The sequence below is a fragment of the Heterocephalus glaber genome, unplaced genomic scaffold (genome assembly GCF_053883595.1).
Source record: "Heterocephalus glaber isolate CG9 unplaced genomic scaffold, H.glaber_assembly_v1.0 deba00001479, whole genome shotgun sequence".
NCBI classification, from domain to species: Eukaryota; Metazoa; Chordata; class Mammalia; order Rodentia; family Bathyergidae; genus Heterocephalus; species Heterocephalus glaber.
The window spans coordinates 7,213,202-7,231,527 of record NW_028258316.1 but is presented as its reverse complement, the minus strand read 5'-3'; the positions used below and the strand labels follow the sequence as shown (position 1 = coordinate 7,231,527).

General features: G+C 46.2%; 1 protein-coding gene across 4 annotated transcripts; it reads right to left on the bottom strand.

The window, feature by feature from the left end:
- Positions 1-429: 429 nt before the first annotated feature.
- Positions 430-8,767, bottom strand: LOC101709616 (neutrophil gelatinase-associated lipocalin). Of its 4 annotated transcripts, none has more exons than XM_021261550.2 (8): positions 8,511-8,766; positions 4,418-4,605; positions 3,863-3,999; positions 1,954-2,033; positions 1,647-1,766; positions 1,214-1,315; positions 762-788; positions 430-601 (listed from the first exon to the last, which is right to left on the bottom strand). In XM_021261550.2, exons 2-7 carry the CDS (start codon positions 4,553-4,555, stop codon positions 769-771), a joined length of 597 nt encoding a protein of 198 aa, XP_021117209.1. In that variant the 5' UTR covers positions 4,556-4,605; positions 8,511-8,766; the 3' UTR covers positions 430-601; positions 762-768. The 4 variants fall into 4 exon arrangements, with proteins under 4 accessions (XP_021117209.1, XP_004849318.1, XP_021117210.1 ...); XM_004849261.3 differs by having other exon boundaries at positions 4,418-4,576; positions 8,511-8,765; XM_021261551.2 differs by having other exon boundaries at positions 4,418-4,576; positions 8,608-8,765.
- Positions 8,768-18,326: the final 9,559 nt, after the last annotated feature.

Here is an 18,326-nt window from a genome sequence, read left to right as displayed (position 1 = left end):
CATGCACCCTCCTGTCTTGGTCACCATTTCCCAGCATGCACAGGGTCCTGGTGAGCTGGGGGTGGCTGCCCTTACACCCACTCTAGCCCCCTTTACCTCCCCAGCAGGATGGGGCTGCTGCTGTGGGAGTTGAATGCAGCAATGAGGTGTGGCCCCATTGGTGCTTCTGTGGGATGGGGATTCTCTTGGGCTGTTCTGTAAGTGAGGCCATGGCTGGGACTAGAGTGCTCATCAAAGTGGGAGTGAATAGTATACTATTCTACCCAGGCCAGATTCAAGGCAGACATAGGGACAGTGGTGGTGGAGGAGCCTTGAGTCTTCTTTGCCTGTGCACCCTAACATCAGTATGTGTTCTGGGGACAACAGCCCCTGAGAGTGATGCTCATGTGAGCCTACCGTTGGCCTTTCCCCCTTCTTGTGGCCCAGAGGACAAAGAGTGCAGACTTGGAGACAAGGGCATATACGTTTATTTGGCAGATAAGGGGGGCTCCGTCGGCAGGGTGGCTTTTGCTGCAGCCCTGAACTGTAGGAAGGGTCTCCCATCTTTCTCATTGCCATTATGTCTGGTGGGGCAGTCAGGTGTCACTGTGAGCAGAAGTGACTGGAAGAATGGGGTGGACAGACAGATTGGAGACACCAGAGAGGGGAAAGCAGAGCAAAGATAATTGCATTCAGAATGGGAGCAGAGGAACAAAGGCAGGCCCAAGTCACCCAGCCTCCCCATCCTGGCCTCCCATCCACTCCCTGTCAGCCATACTCACTGCTGGTTCACTCATCGATGCACTTCTCTGTGGGGGAGAAAGAACATCAGAGTAGGCAGGGGTGGGAGGTTGTGTGTGTGTGTGTGTGTGTGTATGTGATCTTTGGCTGATAGGACCCCTGCACTACCTCTAGGTGCCTCAGGAATTAGCAAGTTCCAGGGGGAAAGGGATCTGGCCCAGGACAGGAAGACGCTAAGTAAGACAAGAGGTGGCCAAAAGCAGTGAGACTAGGAAAGCTTGGATCTGGGACTGAAATTGTCATCTCTACAGGGCTTGGCTAGTTTGTCAAGGAAAGCTCTGGGGTCCCGGGTTGCTGGTGACCCAAGGGTTCCAGTGTGAGTGCCACTACTTCTCTAGTGACCAGAGTAGGGGACTGAGTCTCTCCTATCTGGTGGGGCAGGAGGCCTGGAGAGAATCAACATTCCATTCCTCTCTCTCCAGCTGGCCATTACCTATGGGGTCAGTGAAGATGATGTTGTCATCAGTGAGGCCCACAGACTTGGAAAATTTGACGAAGTGCTCCTTCAGTTCAGGACTCAGCTCCTTGGCTCTCCCTGTGGCCAAGACGGGGGGTAAGTGAAAGAATTCTGTAATTCTTTTAAAATTATTTGAGTGAAGCTCTTGCTATGTCATTCGGGCTGGCCTTACAGTTTCGATCCCCTGCCTTGGCCTCCAGAGTGAGTGTAATGACAGGCATGAGCCAGCATCCCTGGCTTAATCCATAATATGGTTGAATGAGTGAAGGAGGCCGCAGACCCTTTCCCATAGAGAGGGTTGGAAAAGACGTCTTCCCCGAGAGGGGCTCAGAGTGGAAAAGAATTTGTGGGTCCCCTCCCCAAGGGAGTCTAGGGTCCCAGTTCCTAAGGGGATGGAGTAAGGACCCACCATAGAGGGTGATCTCGATGTGCACACTGTTTGTGAGAACCATCTTCAGAAATACTACACCAAACTGCTTGTAGTTGGTGGCTACCACTTTCACAGTGTAGTTCCGTATCTCAGGGTAATCTGTAGAGTGGACAGCAAGGAGTCATTTCTTTCCTGGTCAAGGAGCAAGGGACTTTCCCCTTCCTCTCCAGTAAGCAAAAGTTTCTCCCTGTGGATATCATCTGTGAAAGGTCAGGAAACCTGTGCCCCTCCAGAAGTCTCTGTCCCCAAACTGCACCCCCAGGACACCCCCTCACTCAGGACTCACCTTGCATATTGCTCAGGGTGAACTGGCCAGGACGGACACTTGGGGATAATGTTCTGATCCAGAGATCACAGGTATCTTCCCTGTGAGAGTGAGAGATGGTAGAGTTGTGAGCAAGAAGAGTCCACAGGCTCAAATCCCCTCAACTGCTTAAGTGTGGCAGGGATGGACCAGGATCTTCAGGCTTCGGTCCAGGCAGGCCACGACAGTCTGTCCCCTACTTTTTCCCCTACCCCACTTGTTCCATGGCCCTGGGTCTTTACTTCAATATTCCGTTTGATCTGCTGTGTGGCCTCTGGCAATCAGTGTCTCCTCCTGGGGCAGCCTGTCCACTTTGCTCCATGCCAAGTACTTCCCTAGTCCTTGGGCCACACCTGCTCTCTCCCCAGAGCCCACACCACCCTTGCACCCCAGACTCAACACCCCAAACCTGCTCTTCTGTTCCCTTCAATTCTCAAATGCTTCAACTTCAACCCACCCAGTGGCCAGTGCCAGAATGCACTGCCTGTACTGCAGGTGGATGAGCCCGGGCTCCCTCTTCGGAGACCTCATCTGCCCTGCCTCTGTCATCTCCCGTCTATGACTGCCCAGCCTCACCTTCGTGGTTCTCCCCAACCCCTTTACTTCAGCTGAGCCCATATTTGTCACTTGCAGGAGCCCCAGGACAGGCCCTGGCTCAGGGTGAGATGCCCCAAGACTGGCCTTAGAGAGGTCCTCTCTTGGCTGCTGCTCATCAGCCCCTGCCCAGGTGGCTACAGCTGATGCCTGGCTGATTTGCTGCCTCCTAATGTGAGGCACTCTGACTCAGAGTCCTCCAGGCCCAGCTGTCACCTCTGAACCTTATTTATTTATTGAAAGTTCTGGTCTTGGTGGTAGTAATGAAGATTGAACCCAGGACCATTGCACTGAGCTACATCACCAGCCCTGTTCTTATTTTTTATTTTGAGACACATTCCAATCTTCCTGCCTCAGCCTCTAGAGCTTGGTAGGATTACAGGCAGGGTGGTTCCTTTAAGGTCAGTTCCCTACAAGCTTTAGATAGAGGCCTTCAGTGTGTTTCAGGCTGGGTCTAGGCTCCCTCCTCCCCATCTGAGGCACCTTACTATCTGTCTTGTTTCTACTGATTATGTGTATCTGTATTGGAGCTATCCATGAATTTTGATAGAAGGGAGAAAACAAGAGGGAGGAAAGGAAGGAGGGGGATAAAGAAAGAGAGATAAGGGGCCGGGGATTTAGCTCAGTGGTTTCGCCACCTGCTGCGCAAGCGCAAGGACCCAAGTTTGATCCCTAGTACCAAAAAAAAAAAAAAAAAAAAAAAAGAGAGATAAATAGAAGAATAAATGAGAGACGAAGAGAGTGAGGAAGACTGATTTTATGCAGAGTAGTGACAGTATGCATCAGTTTTGGTCACCCCTTTCCTGTTGAGGCAGGAAGATAGGGTGTGGCTAAAACTAGCTAGGAAAGGAGTGTGTTAAGGTCCCAGGACACATGTGCAGAACAGCTCTCAGAGCCCTTCTGTGTGGACTTCTCGAGAGAAGTGGAGCAGGTTTTTAAAAGGATGACCTGGGAGTGACATCAGTGTGGGAAATATAAAAGGGGCAGTCGCCTTTAGGTGCTCACTGTCGTGTCTCTCCACAGTAGCCCTTTCTAAGCTATCGAGTGTATTTTAATTTTTTCTCCTTTTTTGCGAGGCCCAAACTAGCTCTGCAGAGCCCATTTCCCCCTGCCCTTCTTCCTCCCCTACTTTTCATAAATGTGAAACTTTGCTACTGTTTATGCTTGTTTCCTTCAGTTCTTTGTCTCAGACAGAATGGACCTAGAAATCATCTCTAAAAGGAGATTCCAGCACCCCAGACCCTGGTAACACTGTGACATCTGTCAGCGCCCAGACCCCCATGAGGTGGTGGCTTACTTCGGCATTATAGAGGTGACGTTGTAGCTGTGATCATCATTCAGCTCAAAGGTGGTGCTGTACATTTCTAACTGGCTTTCTGTTCCATTCTGAATTGTGCTTTCTGCCACACCTATGGCATACCATTTCCCCTGGAACTGAAAAGGGCTGATGATAGGCAGAGCCTAGGAATGGTCCCAGGGCCACCCCTCCCATGCTGTCCCTGCAGGTTCCTTTGGGTAGCCCTCTGGGCTGCAAGTTCTGGGTATGTGGCTGCCCTGTGGAGCTGATGGGAGCTGGGAGACTTCCAGGACCAAGAAGGACCCTGGATGAGGACTTATTTCTGGTTGTCAGGGATGGGATGGCCCTGGCAAGTGGCTGGTTTGCCCTTGTAGCCTCAGTTTTCTCTTCTGTGCAAAGGTACTAAAGATGTCCCCCCTTGGCATGCAGGGACCCTGGTCTCCCTGAGTCCTGCACTTCCCACCCAACACTGCCCGTGGGTCTCTTTGCCTCTTTCTCCCTTCATTCCCACTGTCCCCTGGGCCCTCTCTGTATCTGCTTTTCCAGAGCCCTTACCTGGTCATCCCGGAAGTGTGGTTGCAGAGGGACTGTGCTCAGAGATGGGCTCAGAATCAGTTTCAGGAAGGAGTCCTTGGCTTGAGTCTGCAGGGCCCCCAGCAGGGTGAGGCCCAGCCACAGGAGACCCAGAGCCATGGCTTCGGGACAGCTGCAGTGCTGGGAGGTGTTGGAGTGTAAGAGGATGGCTGAAGACAACAACCCAGGGAACCATTTTATGGGCTACCTGGTTGCAGCCCCTCCTATGATGGGCCGTTCCATTCTTTTGTTATAGACAGCTAACTTAGGTAGAAATATTATAGGCAGTCAGACAGGGTGCATTCATTGAAGGCCAGGCCTCAAGATAAAGATGGAATGATTAGGCCTGCATACCTCCCCGAGGGATAAACAATACGCTATAATCAGTATTTTCTGGTCCAATAAAGTCTAGATAGGCATCAGTCACTTGAGTGGATGACCAGGACCTCCTGACACATTTCTTTCAAAAAAAGGTTCGTGTTCTTTCCATGTACACTTTCTACATCACTTGCTTCCCCATTGGGTCAATATTACCTAAGCAGCTATACTTGTAATCTTATTGGTTGATCACAATTTTGCCTCACGTTGTATCCATCTCATGATTTTGCTCTGCAAAACTTCCTCTGTAGAGTGGGCTCATTGGCAACCCACTTGGATCCCTTCCTATCTCTCAAGGGCTATCTCTCTCAATAAACATTGCCTACTCTTAACCTCCATTGTTACTTAGAATTAATTCTTCAACTTTGGGGAGCACTATCTCGATGTATTTGCTTCTCTTGTTTTTTTTGGTACTGGGGATCGAACTCAGGTCCTTTCGCTTGCGCAGCAGGCTGCGAAACCACTGAGCTAAATCCCTGGCCCTTCTAACTCGATGTATTTGACATCTAGCAGGTTGGGAGTTATTTTATTTCTCCTATATCATTTGGAGGTCCTATATCACTTGATAAGTACAGGAAGGGTTGATCCAATTGCCAGCAACTCCTTAGACACATGTAAGAAGATATCTATCCCTTTCTCTTCCTGGTCAGAATTGTGCAAGGTAGAGAGAGGAGAAGGTGACAGGGGACAAGAGCGACACTCCCAGAACTCCACAGTCTGGTAGGAACAAGGGCTCCCTCTGTGTGTGCTCACTGTGCCTCTTCCTTTCACTTGCGTTACCCTGATGTGGGTCACAGCTTGGGTCCAGACGAGCTGTCATGTCTCACCCTGTGAGCCCAGGGTGTGTGTGTGGGGGTGTGTGTGTGTGTGGCTCTTGCCTGTACCTGCAGAAAGCAATGCATGCACTGGGTGCAGTGGCACATATTTGTGATTCCAGCACTTAGGAGGCTGAGGTAAGATGATCACCATATGTTCTAGGCCAGCTTGGCCTACGTGGTGAGTTCAAGACCTGTGTGACCTACACAGTGAGACTTTGTTTCAAAAAACCCTAAATGAAAAGAAAGAAATAGTGCTCCACTACCGTGGGGCCCTGTGCTTCTCTTTGGTTCTTATAAAGATCAAAAAGCGGTGGGGTGGCAGACAGTGGACATGCTGGGCAAGGAAGGACAGGATGTCTGCTTGCACTTGCCGAGCCCAGGTCCTGGCGCTCACAGGAGCCCCTGGACAAACCCTGGAGCAGGGTGAGATGCGTGAGACTCTCTTCTCCCTGTTGCCTCCGTGTACAGGAGCAGACGGAATAGCAGGTGAGCATCGATGATTTGACCTGTGCTCTGACCACAGCAGGTAGAAACCTGGAATCAGGAGCCATGGGCACCGCCCTAGATGTGGCTGCTTGACAAAGCTGAGTGTTGAGCCTGCAGTCAAAGCGCACCACAGAGCCCCGGCAGGGCGATGGTGCAGGCTCTGCAGGCCAGGTGGCTGCCCTGGGAGACATGGGCTGCACTTTGCTGCTGAGTGCATCAGTTACTTTGGGTCACAGGGCTCCAGGATTTGGCTTTGTCCTTAAGAGGTCATTTAGAGCAACCCTCTGTCTCTGCTCGTATATGTGGATCCTGGAGCCCGGTGGCACAAGCCTGGGACAGGCCTTGAGATGGCTGCTCCCAGACCTGTCCCAGACTGAGGCCATTTGCTGAGGAGGTCTGGCCAGTATACTTGGGATGTGGAGAAGGAGCATAGGCTGTGTGTTGTGTCCTCCTGAGATGCCTCACCCACGAAGGAAGTGGCAATCGTGGAGGCATGACCTGAGGATAGACTGATGATTTTCTGGCTTTATATGGGGCTAAAAGGATCCTCATTGACTCTCCCCATCTGCAGCTGGGGCCTCAGCCTGGGCTCTGGGGTGGTAGGACATAATGGAAGTGGCTTTAGAATGGGTTCTGAGCCAATGGGTAGGGTGCAGCCTCAGCCCCCACACAAGAAAGCCCTCTCTGGGCTGGCAGATGAAATGGTGGAAGTGAAATTGAGCAAAGCTGTGTCCTTGAGGGCCTGGTACTCTTTTAGTCTCCCTCTCCCTCTCCTTTCCCTACCCTAGGGGCTCTACCTACACTACACAGTGATTTTGAGAAGTATCATCAGCCAGGCAAATTTACATATGTCTATCCGCCTTTGAGCTGAGGCAGGAGGAGGATTGCAATTTTGAGCTCAGCCTGGAGAACTTAGCAAAACTCTGCCCCTTCCCCCAAAGACTGACCAAAATAGCTCAGTGTGATGGTCCTGGGTTCAATACCCAGAGCACACAAAAAATAGATGGAAAGAATCTCAGAGACAGCCTTGGGTAGGACACTTCATGTCTGGGTGCCATCTGTGTGTGGCCTCGCAGACCAGCAGAGTTCTTGGTTGGGAGGTGGGCAGAGATCTGTGCAGGACACCTTCCCTCTGCACGGAAGCAGGCCTGTCTCAGACTTGCTGGCCTCATCTCTAGCTCTCTGTCCTCACCTCTGTGTTGGTCTTTGCCTTGCTCACAGCTGGTGACATCTCATTACCCTCTTTCATCTGGCTGCCTCCTGCCTTCTATCCTTGTCCAGCCCTCAGGTGGGGGGATTGAGAGAAGAGGCTGGGGTCTGGTGAGAGATTTGCACTCCAGGGGTGGGGTATCTCAAGCCAGGCCTCATGGGGTCCTAATAAAGTCATGGCCATGACAGGCAGAACCAGACCAAGCTGTGGCTCCTTGCCAACTGGAGCTGGAAGTAGGGTATCAAGGGACTTGCTGGGTTATGGCAGCATCCTGACTTCTGACGGGAGTCCTCCTGAAAGCTGGATTTAAGGGGAAATGTTCTGTGCATCCCCTTCAGGGTTCAGCAGGAATGTGGGGAGACGGTCAGCTCCACACACCAAGTGTGGGACTTAGCGCTAGGGGGTGAGGACAATGGGGTAGATATCCTTGTGAGATTCAGACTGACTGATGTTTCAAGGCAGATGGCACACTGGAGGCTGGATTCCCTGTCCATTCCCTTCACACTTGAACCCTGACCAGAGAGGGGACTCGAGGATTTGCACCGCCCAGAGGTATGGCACTTAGAGTGGTTCTTACTGCATATCTGGCACATGCATTGGTGTGCCAGGCACTTGCCCACCTCCCCTGAGGCCCTCTGATGGTTTCTACCATGGGCCCTGAGCTAGTCCTGCAGGGAAACCTCCAGGCGCTCCCATGTTGTCCTACCAGAAACTGCAGATTCCCCTAATGAGCACCAAGCAAGCCCCAAAGAAGCTTTGGGGTGAAGCTCCTATTGGGAGAAGTCAGGGCTGGAATCTCACTCTGGGTCTGCTTAGAAGCATCATACGTGGGTTAGGTATAAACCTGGGTTTTCTATGGCCAGAAGCCAGGAGAATTTTGGCTGCTCTGAGGGCATCTGCGATGATCTGAATTCCTAGAGGCAGGCCTGGGCCCAGCCATGGCTAATCTGCCCAAAGGCAGGAAAAGGCTCCCTGGTGATTAAGTTCCTGCATCTCAGGAATGCATTCTGACCCCTCTTCTGGTTTGCAGGGGCAAAATATGTGAGCATTGTCACTCCTTGTGATAAGGGGCAGAAAGAGCAGGGCTAACCTGGGGCCAGCAGGGATGGAGTGAGCAGCAGGGAGCTGGGCAAGGAGAAAAGCACAACAATGCTGACACTGACCACCTAGACCTTGGCCCTACCTTCACTGTAGCACCTCTGGAGCTCCACTCTCAGAGGACAAGTCAGGACCCCGGAGAGAAGTGTGACCTTCTGAGGACAAGACTTGGGTGTCCAGACCTTATGCTAGATGGAAAATCACTCCCTGCTCCATTTGTGATTCTTCAGACCACTTCTGATGGGTGATATGCTCTGCAGAGACACTACGAGAAGTGAGGATAGTGGTTCCAGGGTGCAGGACTAGGTGTCTCCCTCCAGCCCACACTCCTTTATGTGGGCACTGGACTCCCCATGGTGACTGCAGCCCCAAGTGTTCCTCCCTATGACCTCAGAATGGATCTTCCAGGACTGGAGTGGCTCATGTCTCCCCAGTCTCTACCTACATCCTTGAGTGTCCGTCCTGTCCTGGGCCATTTCCTCCTGACAGTGCTAGGGTCACCTGTGCCTTGCTACCTCCTCCTCTATTGCTAGGTTCCTTTAATTTGAGCCACTTTTTCCTACTCTATGTTTTCCTGTCTTGGGCCACTTCCTCCCCACATCCACAGCCCCCCTAGAAGCCACACCCTTTGCCTCTCAAGGGCAGCTTTCCTAACAGTCATTTCCTACTGTTAACATCCTCTGCAAACTGGACCACCTCAGATTCTCCCACATAACCAAATTACTACAACAAACTGCTACACGCTGGTGGCTCAAAACCACACCTTCCAAAGGCCAGAAGCCCCAAATCTGAAACTCACCGTGTACAGGAATCAAAGTGTGGGCAGAGCCATGCTCTCTTTTCAGGCTCAGAGGATGGATCTTGCATCCTCCAGCTTCCTGTGCTTGTGACTAATACACCTGTCTCTGCTTCTGTCTTTATGTGGATCTCTCCTTTTTAAAAAAAGTCTCCCTTCACTCATCTCCCAGAGTAACAGTTGAGATGACACGTAGGTGCCTGCTGGATAATCTGGGACCTTCTCACGTCATCTCCTCATGTCCTCATCTGCTCGTGTCAATCCTCTTAAAATATAGAATGATAAGTGGGAAAGAAGGAAGGGAAGATATATGGAAGTGAGAATAAAAGGGGAAATGCCCATCAATGGGTCAGAATATCTATCTTCTAGCCAAACATAGTGATTTCCAGGCTAGCCTGATAAGACAGATGCCACATTATCCAGATCATCATAACCAAGAGAAGGCTAAGAAAGTGTCATAGCCAAGTGTATCCATGAAGAGTGCTATGGTTTAGGTGTGATCTGAGTGTCTCCCAAAGGTCCCTGTACTTGAATTTAATCATCACTAAGAGATATTAAGAGAATACAGGTGGGTATGAGTCAGACAACCAGGAAGCTGGTAGCAGAAGTTGAGCCCAGAACGAGTATCATGTAATGAATGGCAGGATCTGGGCTTTTACAGGACAGAGGCTCCATTCTTTCCTGTGTGTGAGAACCAGAGTCCTGGTCTTCTGTCCATAGTGGTTCCCACAGCAACAGAGAACTGCACAACTGTCTCTGTTTGTTTCTGATGCTGTAACGAAACCACAGACTACATCATGCATAAAGTGAAAGAGATTAATTTACCACAGTTCTAGAGACTGGGAAGTCTACAAGGCATCAGCAGGTTTGGTGTCTGGGCTGTCCCTCATAGATGGCAGTGTCTAGGCGACCTCACGTGGTGGAAGCGATGGAAGGGCAAAAAGAGCCTAGCCATTTCCCTCCTTCAGCCCTTTTATTAAACTACTATGCCCATTCACAAAGGCTGATTTATCTGACCCTTAAAAGCTCCATCTTGAGATACTAATACTTGGAGTCTTTGATTGCAACTTATCATTTGGCGGGGGCATACACATGCAAACCACAGCAGCAGCCATACCTGATGGAGCTTTCCGTGTGGAGGATGGGGAGGCAGCAGGGATAAAGGATAGGGTTGGTCACTTTCAGGTATTTCATCTCCTTAGAGGCTGAAAAAGATGGCTGGAGGAAATCCCAAACAGTGCATTCCTGACATTGACTCAGCTTTCCCATCTATAAACCAGGTTGGTTGCCCTCTGTCCTCTACTGCTTCAGTTTCCAGGCGTCCATTCTCCAGGTCTTGACCTCCACTTCCAAGATGACTCCAGGACAACTTGAGATTCAGCAGGGGTGGGTTGATGCAGGGTCGTCTAAACCTTCCCAGCCCTCATCCCTTCCTTGACTCATTTCTCAGGAGGGCATCATTAGAAAAGCAAAGGTCATCTCAGCAGCTCCTTTAGCTCAGCTTCTTCCTCAAAATCATCATCCTTGCCTTCTGGGCTTGCCTCCACCAACATGCCCAGGTCCCAGTTACATTACTCGCTCAGGTCCCACAAAGGCAGCAAGAGGATGGGAGTCTGTGACCTTTGTGCCAAAGCAGGCACTGGGCTGAAGGTGGAAGCAGTAGATGAACACATTGCCAGCAGGGTAGATCACAAAGGCGAGTTAAGGGTGCAGGCCAGAGCTCTGCTCTGAGAGGGAGTGGGGGAGTCCTGAGCTCTGCCTCTGCCCTACCACGGGACTAAGAACCTGGGGGCTGCCTCATGGTCAAACTTCCCACTTGGCACTGGACCCACCCACATCACTGTGGAACTCTTCCCACTGCCCACAGTTCCCAAGCAAAGCACATCTCTGAGCCACTGGACTGGGCCTGACCCATGCTGGCTGACTAGAAGTCTGGACAGTAAAGGCTCTGCTCCAGGACAAGGTGATTAATTCCAAAAGAGAACTGAAGAGAGGAGGGGCAATATGGGACCCCTACTCTGTCCCACCTTGCCGTGGTCACTGTACTTCTTGAGGGAAATCAGACATGCAGGTTCCAAGGCCTCCTGTGGCATCTAAAGACTCCTCCTGTTCATGGTTTCTCTGGGTCCCCTTGATTACCTCCTCCTTAAGGCCGTCAGCCCCGGCAGAGACCATCTACCACCTTCACCTGTCCTGAGCCTTCCTCTATGTCTCCAGCACTTCTCTTAGTGCTCTCAGAGACTATACCTGTGCACAGGTGAGAGTCAGTAGAGATGTGAGGCTTAGATAAGAAAAGTAGGGACAGTTTGAGTAGAGCAGAGTTCCATAACTGGTTAAGAGATTGAGAGAGGCATGAGGCTCCCCCAGCTCTGGCTTTTGTCAAGTGCTTCTAGGACTGTGTGTCATAGTCTCCATATGGAAAGGGCTTGCCATGGCCCTCCACTCACTCCTGGGGGTGCTGCAGGGAGCATGGAGGTCTTGAGCCAGGAAGCATGCTTGGTGCAGCCGATCATCAGAAAACCTCCAGGATGAGGTAACCCAGTTGCCATTATTTCTCATCCTATGTACTTATGAAGAAAAGGAGGCCTACACAACATCATCTTGCCAGCAACTCACTCCTGGATGAGATCCAGGAGGTGATCCTGGCCAAGGGTCCAGCTGAGAATCAGGGCTCCATCCCAGAGAACAGTGGCTCCCTTACTTAGACTCCTGTAGCTGTAGTGGGCAGGTGGCCCTGTAGCTACAGCTGTGTCCTGGTCTCCCATTCGATGCTGAGAGGGTCAGCCATGCTCAGCATTGTGGTCAGGCCTGCTATATGTCGCATGTGGTGACAGGAAGTTGGAGGTGAAGTGAAGCACACAGCCTACCATTGTAGTTTCACTTGGCTCCCACTTGTGCAACCCACCTTCTCTCCTACTTAGGTGGAGTGTCAGTGGGAACCACAAAATTTGTGTCCAATAATTTCAGGAAATGGTGCTCTCATTTAGGTCAGCTGACTGTCACTGCCTGGAAGTGAGGACCCATGAGAGACAGGGTTGGTTGATGCTATACTGCATCTTTGAAGGAGGAAGAAGGGGTTGGGAGGCAAGGAATGTATCGAATCAGCTTGAAAATTTGGGAAAAATGTGAAAGTGGATTTTTTCCCAAGGATCTCCAGGGAATGAAGCCCTGTGTATTGTAATCTTTTTTTTCCATTAAGTTTATTGGTACATTTTAGGTATAAAATACAGTTACATTCATCATTGGAATCTTGTGCCTTTACATGAGTATCTTGGTTCTTATTTTTTCCCCTTCCCCTGCTTTCCCTTCACCCCCTCCACCCTTCCTTATGTACAAAGACTTTGTTTCCATTTTTTTCCTTTTCTCATATATTTTCTTTTCCCTTCTTTTCTTTCCCCTACCCTTCCCACTTCCCCGGCTCCTTTAGACTTTTTCTTCCTATTACACAATATCAATTATACATTTAAAAAATTACCATATCAAGATCTAGAAGACATTACCACAGATTTTACAGAATTTAAAAAGATATAGAAAGTATATTAGAAAAATATTTTTTGAAATAAATTTGATAACTTCTAAGCAGTATCTTGGAAGACAAATTAATGAAACTAACTCTGGAGGAAATATAAATTTGAATAGCACCCATTAAACGAAGTATATTCCTAGCTTGAAAACCTACCTATATGACAACAACAGGCACATATACATTTTACTGATGAATTATATCAAACATTTAAAGCAGAAAAAAGAAGGAACACCTATCCCCTCATTTTAGGAAATCAACATTTTGGTAATCCTAAAACTGGATAAAAGTAATGAAAAAAAAGTATGAACATAGATAAAAAATTGTTCAACAAAACAAACTATTAGAAGTCAGATCTGGGAGTATGTGTAAACTGGTTTTATTATAGGGATGGTAGTGTTGGTTCAGCATTGGAAGATCCACCCCCCAAAGTCATCATTTTAACAGAGGAAAAGAAAAAGCCACATGGTCCTGTCAGTAGTTGCAGAAAAAGTACTGGACTAAATTCTACAGCTGTTCATGGTAAAAGCTATCAGAAGCCTGGAGGCAGAATAGAACCTTCTCAACAGATAAGCCATGTACTCCATACTTCCAGCAAAAATGTCTTATATGAATGGAGAAGATACAATGCTTTCTCCTTAAGGTGGGAATAAGGGCAGATATGCCTACTTTTCATCTGTCCATTAAACTTTGAAACATAGGCCCAAACCAAAATAGTCTGGCAATAAAATGTCACAATCAGGATAGGATTGGCAAGGTAGAAGCAAAATCTTTATATGTAGATGAAATGATCATCTACAGAGAAAATACTAAAAAATCTCTAGGAGCCCCTAGAACTTGTATTTGTTTTTTTTTTAATTTTATTTTATTGGTACAATTTAGGTATACAATATAATGACATTCATCATTGGAAATTTGCACCTTTACATAATCTCTCTTGGTTCTTATTTTCCCCACTTCCACTGTCCTTCATTCAACCCCTCCATCTGTTCCTATTCCCAAAGACTTTGTTTCCATTTTTTCATTTTCTCATATTCATTCCATTCCTTTATTTCCTTCCCTCTACATCTCCCACTTCCTCCTCCCCCCTTTGCCTCTTTTCTTCCTATGTCACATTATCTATTATACCACTTAGTCCTTATTTACACTTTCAGTTTCTCATACTAGAGAAACTATTCAGTATTTACACATGTGTTCTATTTATTTCACTGAAGAGAATTGCCTCAAGGTGCATCCATGTAGCTATAAATGTCTCTGATTTCTAATTTTTTATGGCTGAGTAGTACTCCATTTTAGAAAAAAACACTTTCTTCAGCCAGTCTCCAGTTGATGGGCATTTGGGCTGCTTCCAAGTTTTAGCTATTACAAATTGTGCTGCTATAAACATAGGTACACATATATCACTGTAGTATGATTCTTTTAATTCTTTGGGGGACTAGCTGGGTCAAATGGGATTTCCAGTCTTAGTTCTTTGAGGTATCTCCACACTGACTTCCACCAGTCTACACTCCCACCAGCAGTGGAGCAGGGTTCCTCTTTCCCCACAGCCCCACCCACATTTGATATTGGTTGATTTCATGATAGCAGCCATTCTTTCTGGAGTGAGGTGGAATTTCAGTGTTGTTTTCATTTGCATCTCTTGAATGACAGGTGACGTTGAACACTTTTTCATATGTTTATTTACTATTTCTACTTCTTTGTCTGAGAAATGTCTGTTCATTTCAGATGCCCATTTTCAGATTGTGTCTTTACATTTGGGAGGTCTGATCTTTTTAAGTTCTTTATAGACTCGAGATAGTAGGCCTTAGTCTGAGGAAAAGCAGATGAAGATTTTTTTCCCACATTATGGGTTGTCTCTTCACACTGCTGGTGGTTTCTCTTGCTGTGCAGAAGCCTTGTAATAAGAAGAGATCCCATTTGTTGATTGTTTGTGCTAGTTCACGGGCAACTGAGGTTTTGTTCATAAAACCTTTTCCTACACCGATGTCTTCAAGGGTTCTACCTAACCTCTGTTCCAACTGGTTCAGAGTTTCTATTTTAATATTTAGATCTTTAATCCATTTTGATTTTAGTTTAGTGCATGGTGAGAGATATAGGTCTAGTTTTAATCTTTGGCAAGTTGAAGCCCAATTTTTCCAGCACCATTTATTAAAGAGGCTATCTTTCCTCCAGTGAGGGTGTTTGGCTCCTTTGTCAAAGATGAGATGGCTGAGTGTATCTGGAGTTGTTTATGCACCTTCTAATCTGTTCCACTGGTCCTCAGGTCTGTTTCTTTGCCAGTACCATGTGGTTTTTATCACAGTAGGTTAGTAGTATAGTTTCAAGTTGGGGATTGTGATACCTCCTGCTATGTGTCTGTTCCCTAGAATTGCTTTTGCTATTCTGGGTCTCTTCTTGTTCCAAATGAATTTTTGGATTGTTTTCTCAAGGTCCATGAAGTATGCTGCTAAGATTTCAATTGGGATTGCATTGAATCTATATAGCAGTTTCAAAAGTATGGCCATTTTCACTATATTGATCCTTCCTACCCAGGAGCAGGGGATGTCTTTCCATTTTCTGTTATCATCTTCAATCTCTCTTTTTTTAAATTAAATTCTTTTATTGGTACATTGTAGGTATACAACACAATTATATTTCTCATTGGGAATTGTACCTTTACATAATGCATATAGGTTCTTATTTTTTCCCCATTCCTAGCCCACCCTTCACCCCCTCCACCCTTCCCTATTTACAAAGACTTTATTTCCATTTTTTCCATTTCTCATCATTTTCCTTTCCCTTCTTTCCTTTCCCCTGCCCCTCCCACTACCCCTTGGTTCCCTTCAACCCCTCCATTCCTCCCTATTTACAAAGATTTTGTTCCTATTTTTCCATTTTCTCACATTAATCCCATTCCCTTCTATCCTTTCCCCTAGCCCTCCCACTTCCTTCCCCTTTGCCCCTTTTCTTCCTATTTCACATTACCTATTATACATTTAGTCCTTATTTACACTTTCAGTTTCTCACACCAGAGAAACTATTCAGTATTTATTCATGTGTGTCCTATTTATTTCACTTAAGAGTATCGCCTCAATGTGCATCCACTTAGCTTTAAATGTCTCTAATTTCAATCTCTCTTTTCAGAGTGCTGTAGTTTTCAGAGAAGAGGTCTTTGATTTCTTTTGTTAGGTTGAGTCCTATGGATTTCAGTTTTTTGGATGTTATTGAGAAAGGAATTGTTCGCACTGTTTCTCTCAGTAAGTTGTTATTCATGCAGAGGAAAGCTATTGATTTTTGTGTGTTGACCTTGTATCCAGCTACTCTACTGAATTTGGTTATTGAGTCTAGAAGACTTTTGGTGGAGTTCTTGGGGTCTTCTATATAGAGTATCATGTCATCTGCAAGTAATGACAATTTGAAATCTTCATTTCCTATCTTTATTCATTTTATTTTCTTCTCTTGTCTAACTGCCATGGCTAATGTTTCCAAAACAATATTGAACAAGAGTGGAGATAGTGGACATGCTTGTCTTGTTCCTGAGTTTAATGTGAAGGATTTCAGTTTTTGACCAATTAGTATGATATTGGCTGTTGGTTTTTCATAGATGGCTTTTATCAGATTGAGGTAGAGACCATCAGTTCTAATTTTTTGTAGGGTTTTTATCATAAATGCATGTTGGATTTTGTCAAATGCTTTTTCTGCATCTATGGAGACAATCATATGGTTTTTGTCCTTGGCTCTAATCATATAGTGTATTTCACTGGTTGATTTGCTCATGTTAAACAATCCCTGCATTCCTGCAATGAATTCCACTTAGTCTGGGTGTATGATCTTTTTGGTGATCTTCTGCATTCTATTTGCTGGTATCTTATTAAGGATTTTTGCATCTATGTTCATTAGTGAGATTGGCCTATAGTTCTCTTTTTTAGTTGGGTTTTTCTCTGCTTTGGGGACCAAGGTGATGCTTGTTTCCAGGAATGAATTTGGGAGTATTGTTTCCCTTTCAATTTCATTGAAGAGTTTAAACAATAGTGGCAGTAGTTCATCTCTAAATGTCTTGTAAAATTCAGCGGTGAAGCCATCAGGACCTGGGATTTTCTTAGTTGGTAAGTTTTAAATTATGTTTTCAATTTCATTGGCTGATATTGGGTTGTTTAGAATTTTGAGGTCTTCTTCGTTCAACTTCAGTGATTCATACATACCTAGGAATCTGCCCATTTCTTCTGTGTGTTCCATCTTATTGGCATGTAGTTTCTTGAAGTAGGTATTGATGATCCTCTGGATTTCTCCTGGGTCTGTTGTAATTTCACCCTTTTCATTCCCAATTGCATGGTTTTGGGCCTTTTCTTTCCTTCTTCTCATAAGGTTGGCTAAGGGTTTGTCAATTTTGTTTATTCTTTCAAAGAACCAACTCTTGGCTTCATTAATTTTTTGTATCATTTTTTTAGTCTCCACTGCATTGATTTCTCCTCTGATCTTTATAATTTCCTCCCTTGTATGAGCTTTGAGTTTGTCCCGCTTTTCTTTTTCTAGAAGCTTGAAGTTCAGCATCAAGTTGTTTAATTGGGCTCACTCTGTCTTCCTAATATGTGTATTCACTGCTATGAATTTCCCTTGTAAGACTGCTTTCATTGTGTCCCATAGATTCCAATGTGTTGTGTTGTCATTTAATTGTAGGAACTGTCTACTGTCTTCTTTAATTTCCTCTGTCAGCCATTGGTTATTCCCAAGTGTGTTGTTCAATTTCCATGTGTTTATGAAATTCTTGCAGTTTCTTTTGCTATTGATCTCCAATTTCATCGCACTATGGTCTGATAATATGCAGGGGATAACTTCAACTCCTTTGCATTTATTTAAACATGTTCTATGAGTGAGTATGTGGTCTATTTTGGAGAATGATCTGTGTGCAGCTGAAAAGAATGTGTATCTTATTTTGTGGGATGGAACACTCTGTAAACATCTGTTAAGTTTATTTGTTCAAAATTTAGATGGAGTTCTAGTATTTCATCACTTATTTTTTCTCTAGTTGATCTATCCGTTGGTGACAGTGGATTATTCATGTCCCCCAGTACTGTTGTATTAGTGCATATATTACTTTTCAGGTCCTTTAGTATTTGTTTAATATGGTTGGGTGCACTAGTGTTTGGTGTGAAGATATTTATGATTGTCATCTCTACCTCTTGGATTGTTCCCTTTACAAGGATGTAGTGTCCTTCTTTGTCTCTCTTAATTATTGTCAGTTTGAAATCCACTTGATTTGCAAAGAGGATAGCTACTCCTTCTTTTTTTTGGTTCCCTTCAAATGGAGTATTATTTTCCACCCTTTAACTTTCAATCTATGAGTTTCTTTTTGAATTAAGAGTGTTTCTTGTATGCAGCATATTGTTGGATTTTGCTTCTTAACCCATTCTGCCAGTCTATTTCAATTGGTGAATTGAGACCATTAACATTGATGGTTATAACTGAAATCTATTGACTTATCATTGTCATGACTTTTTCTTATTGTTGGATTCTCCCCCTTTACATTTAATTTCTTGTTGTGCATGATGGATTCATTCTGCTGGGCTTCCTGTGGTTGTGATCCTCATTGTCTGTTACTAGGA

Bases quoted from the DNA above. Each gene is read 5' to 3' on its own strand.
- LOC101709616 (XM_087183127.1), bottom strand. From the start codon at position 4,555: ATGGCTCTGGGTCTCCTGTGGCTGGGCCTCACCCTGCTGGGGGCCCTG. The intron at 4,000-4,417 runs GTAAGGGCTCTG...AGCCCTTTTCAG, and splicing joins CACACTTCCGGGATGACCAG to TTCCAGGGGAAATGGTATGC. The intron at 2,034-3,862 runs GTAAGCCACCAC...TCACTCTCACAG, and splicing joins GTCACCTCTATAATGCCGAA to GGAAGATACCTGTGATCTCT.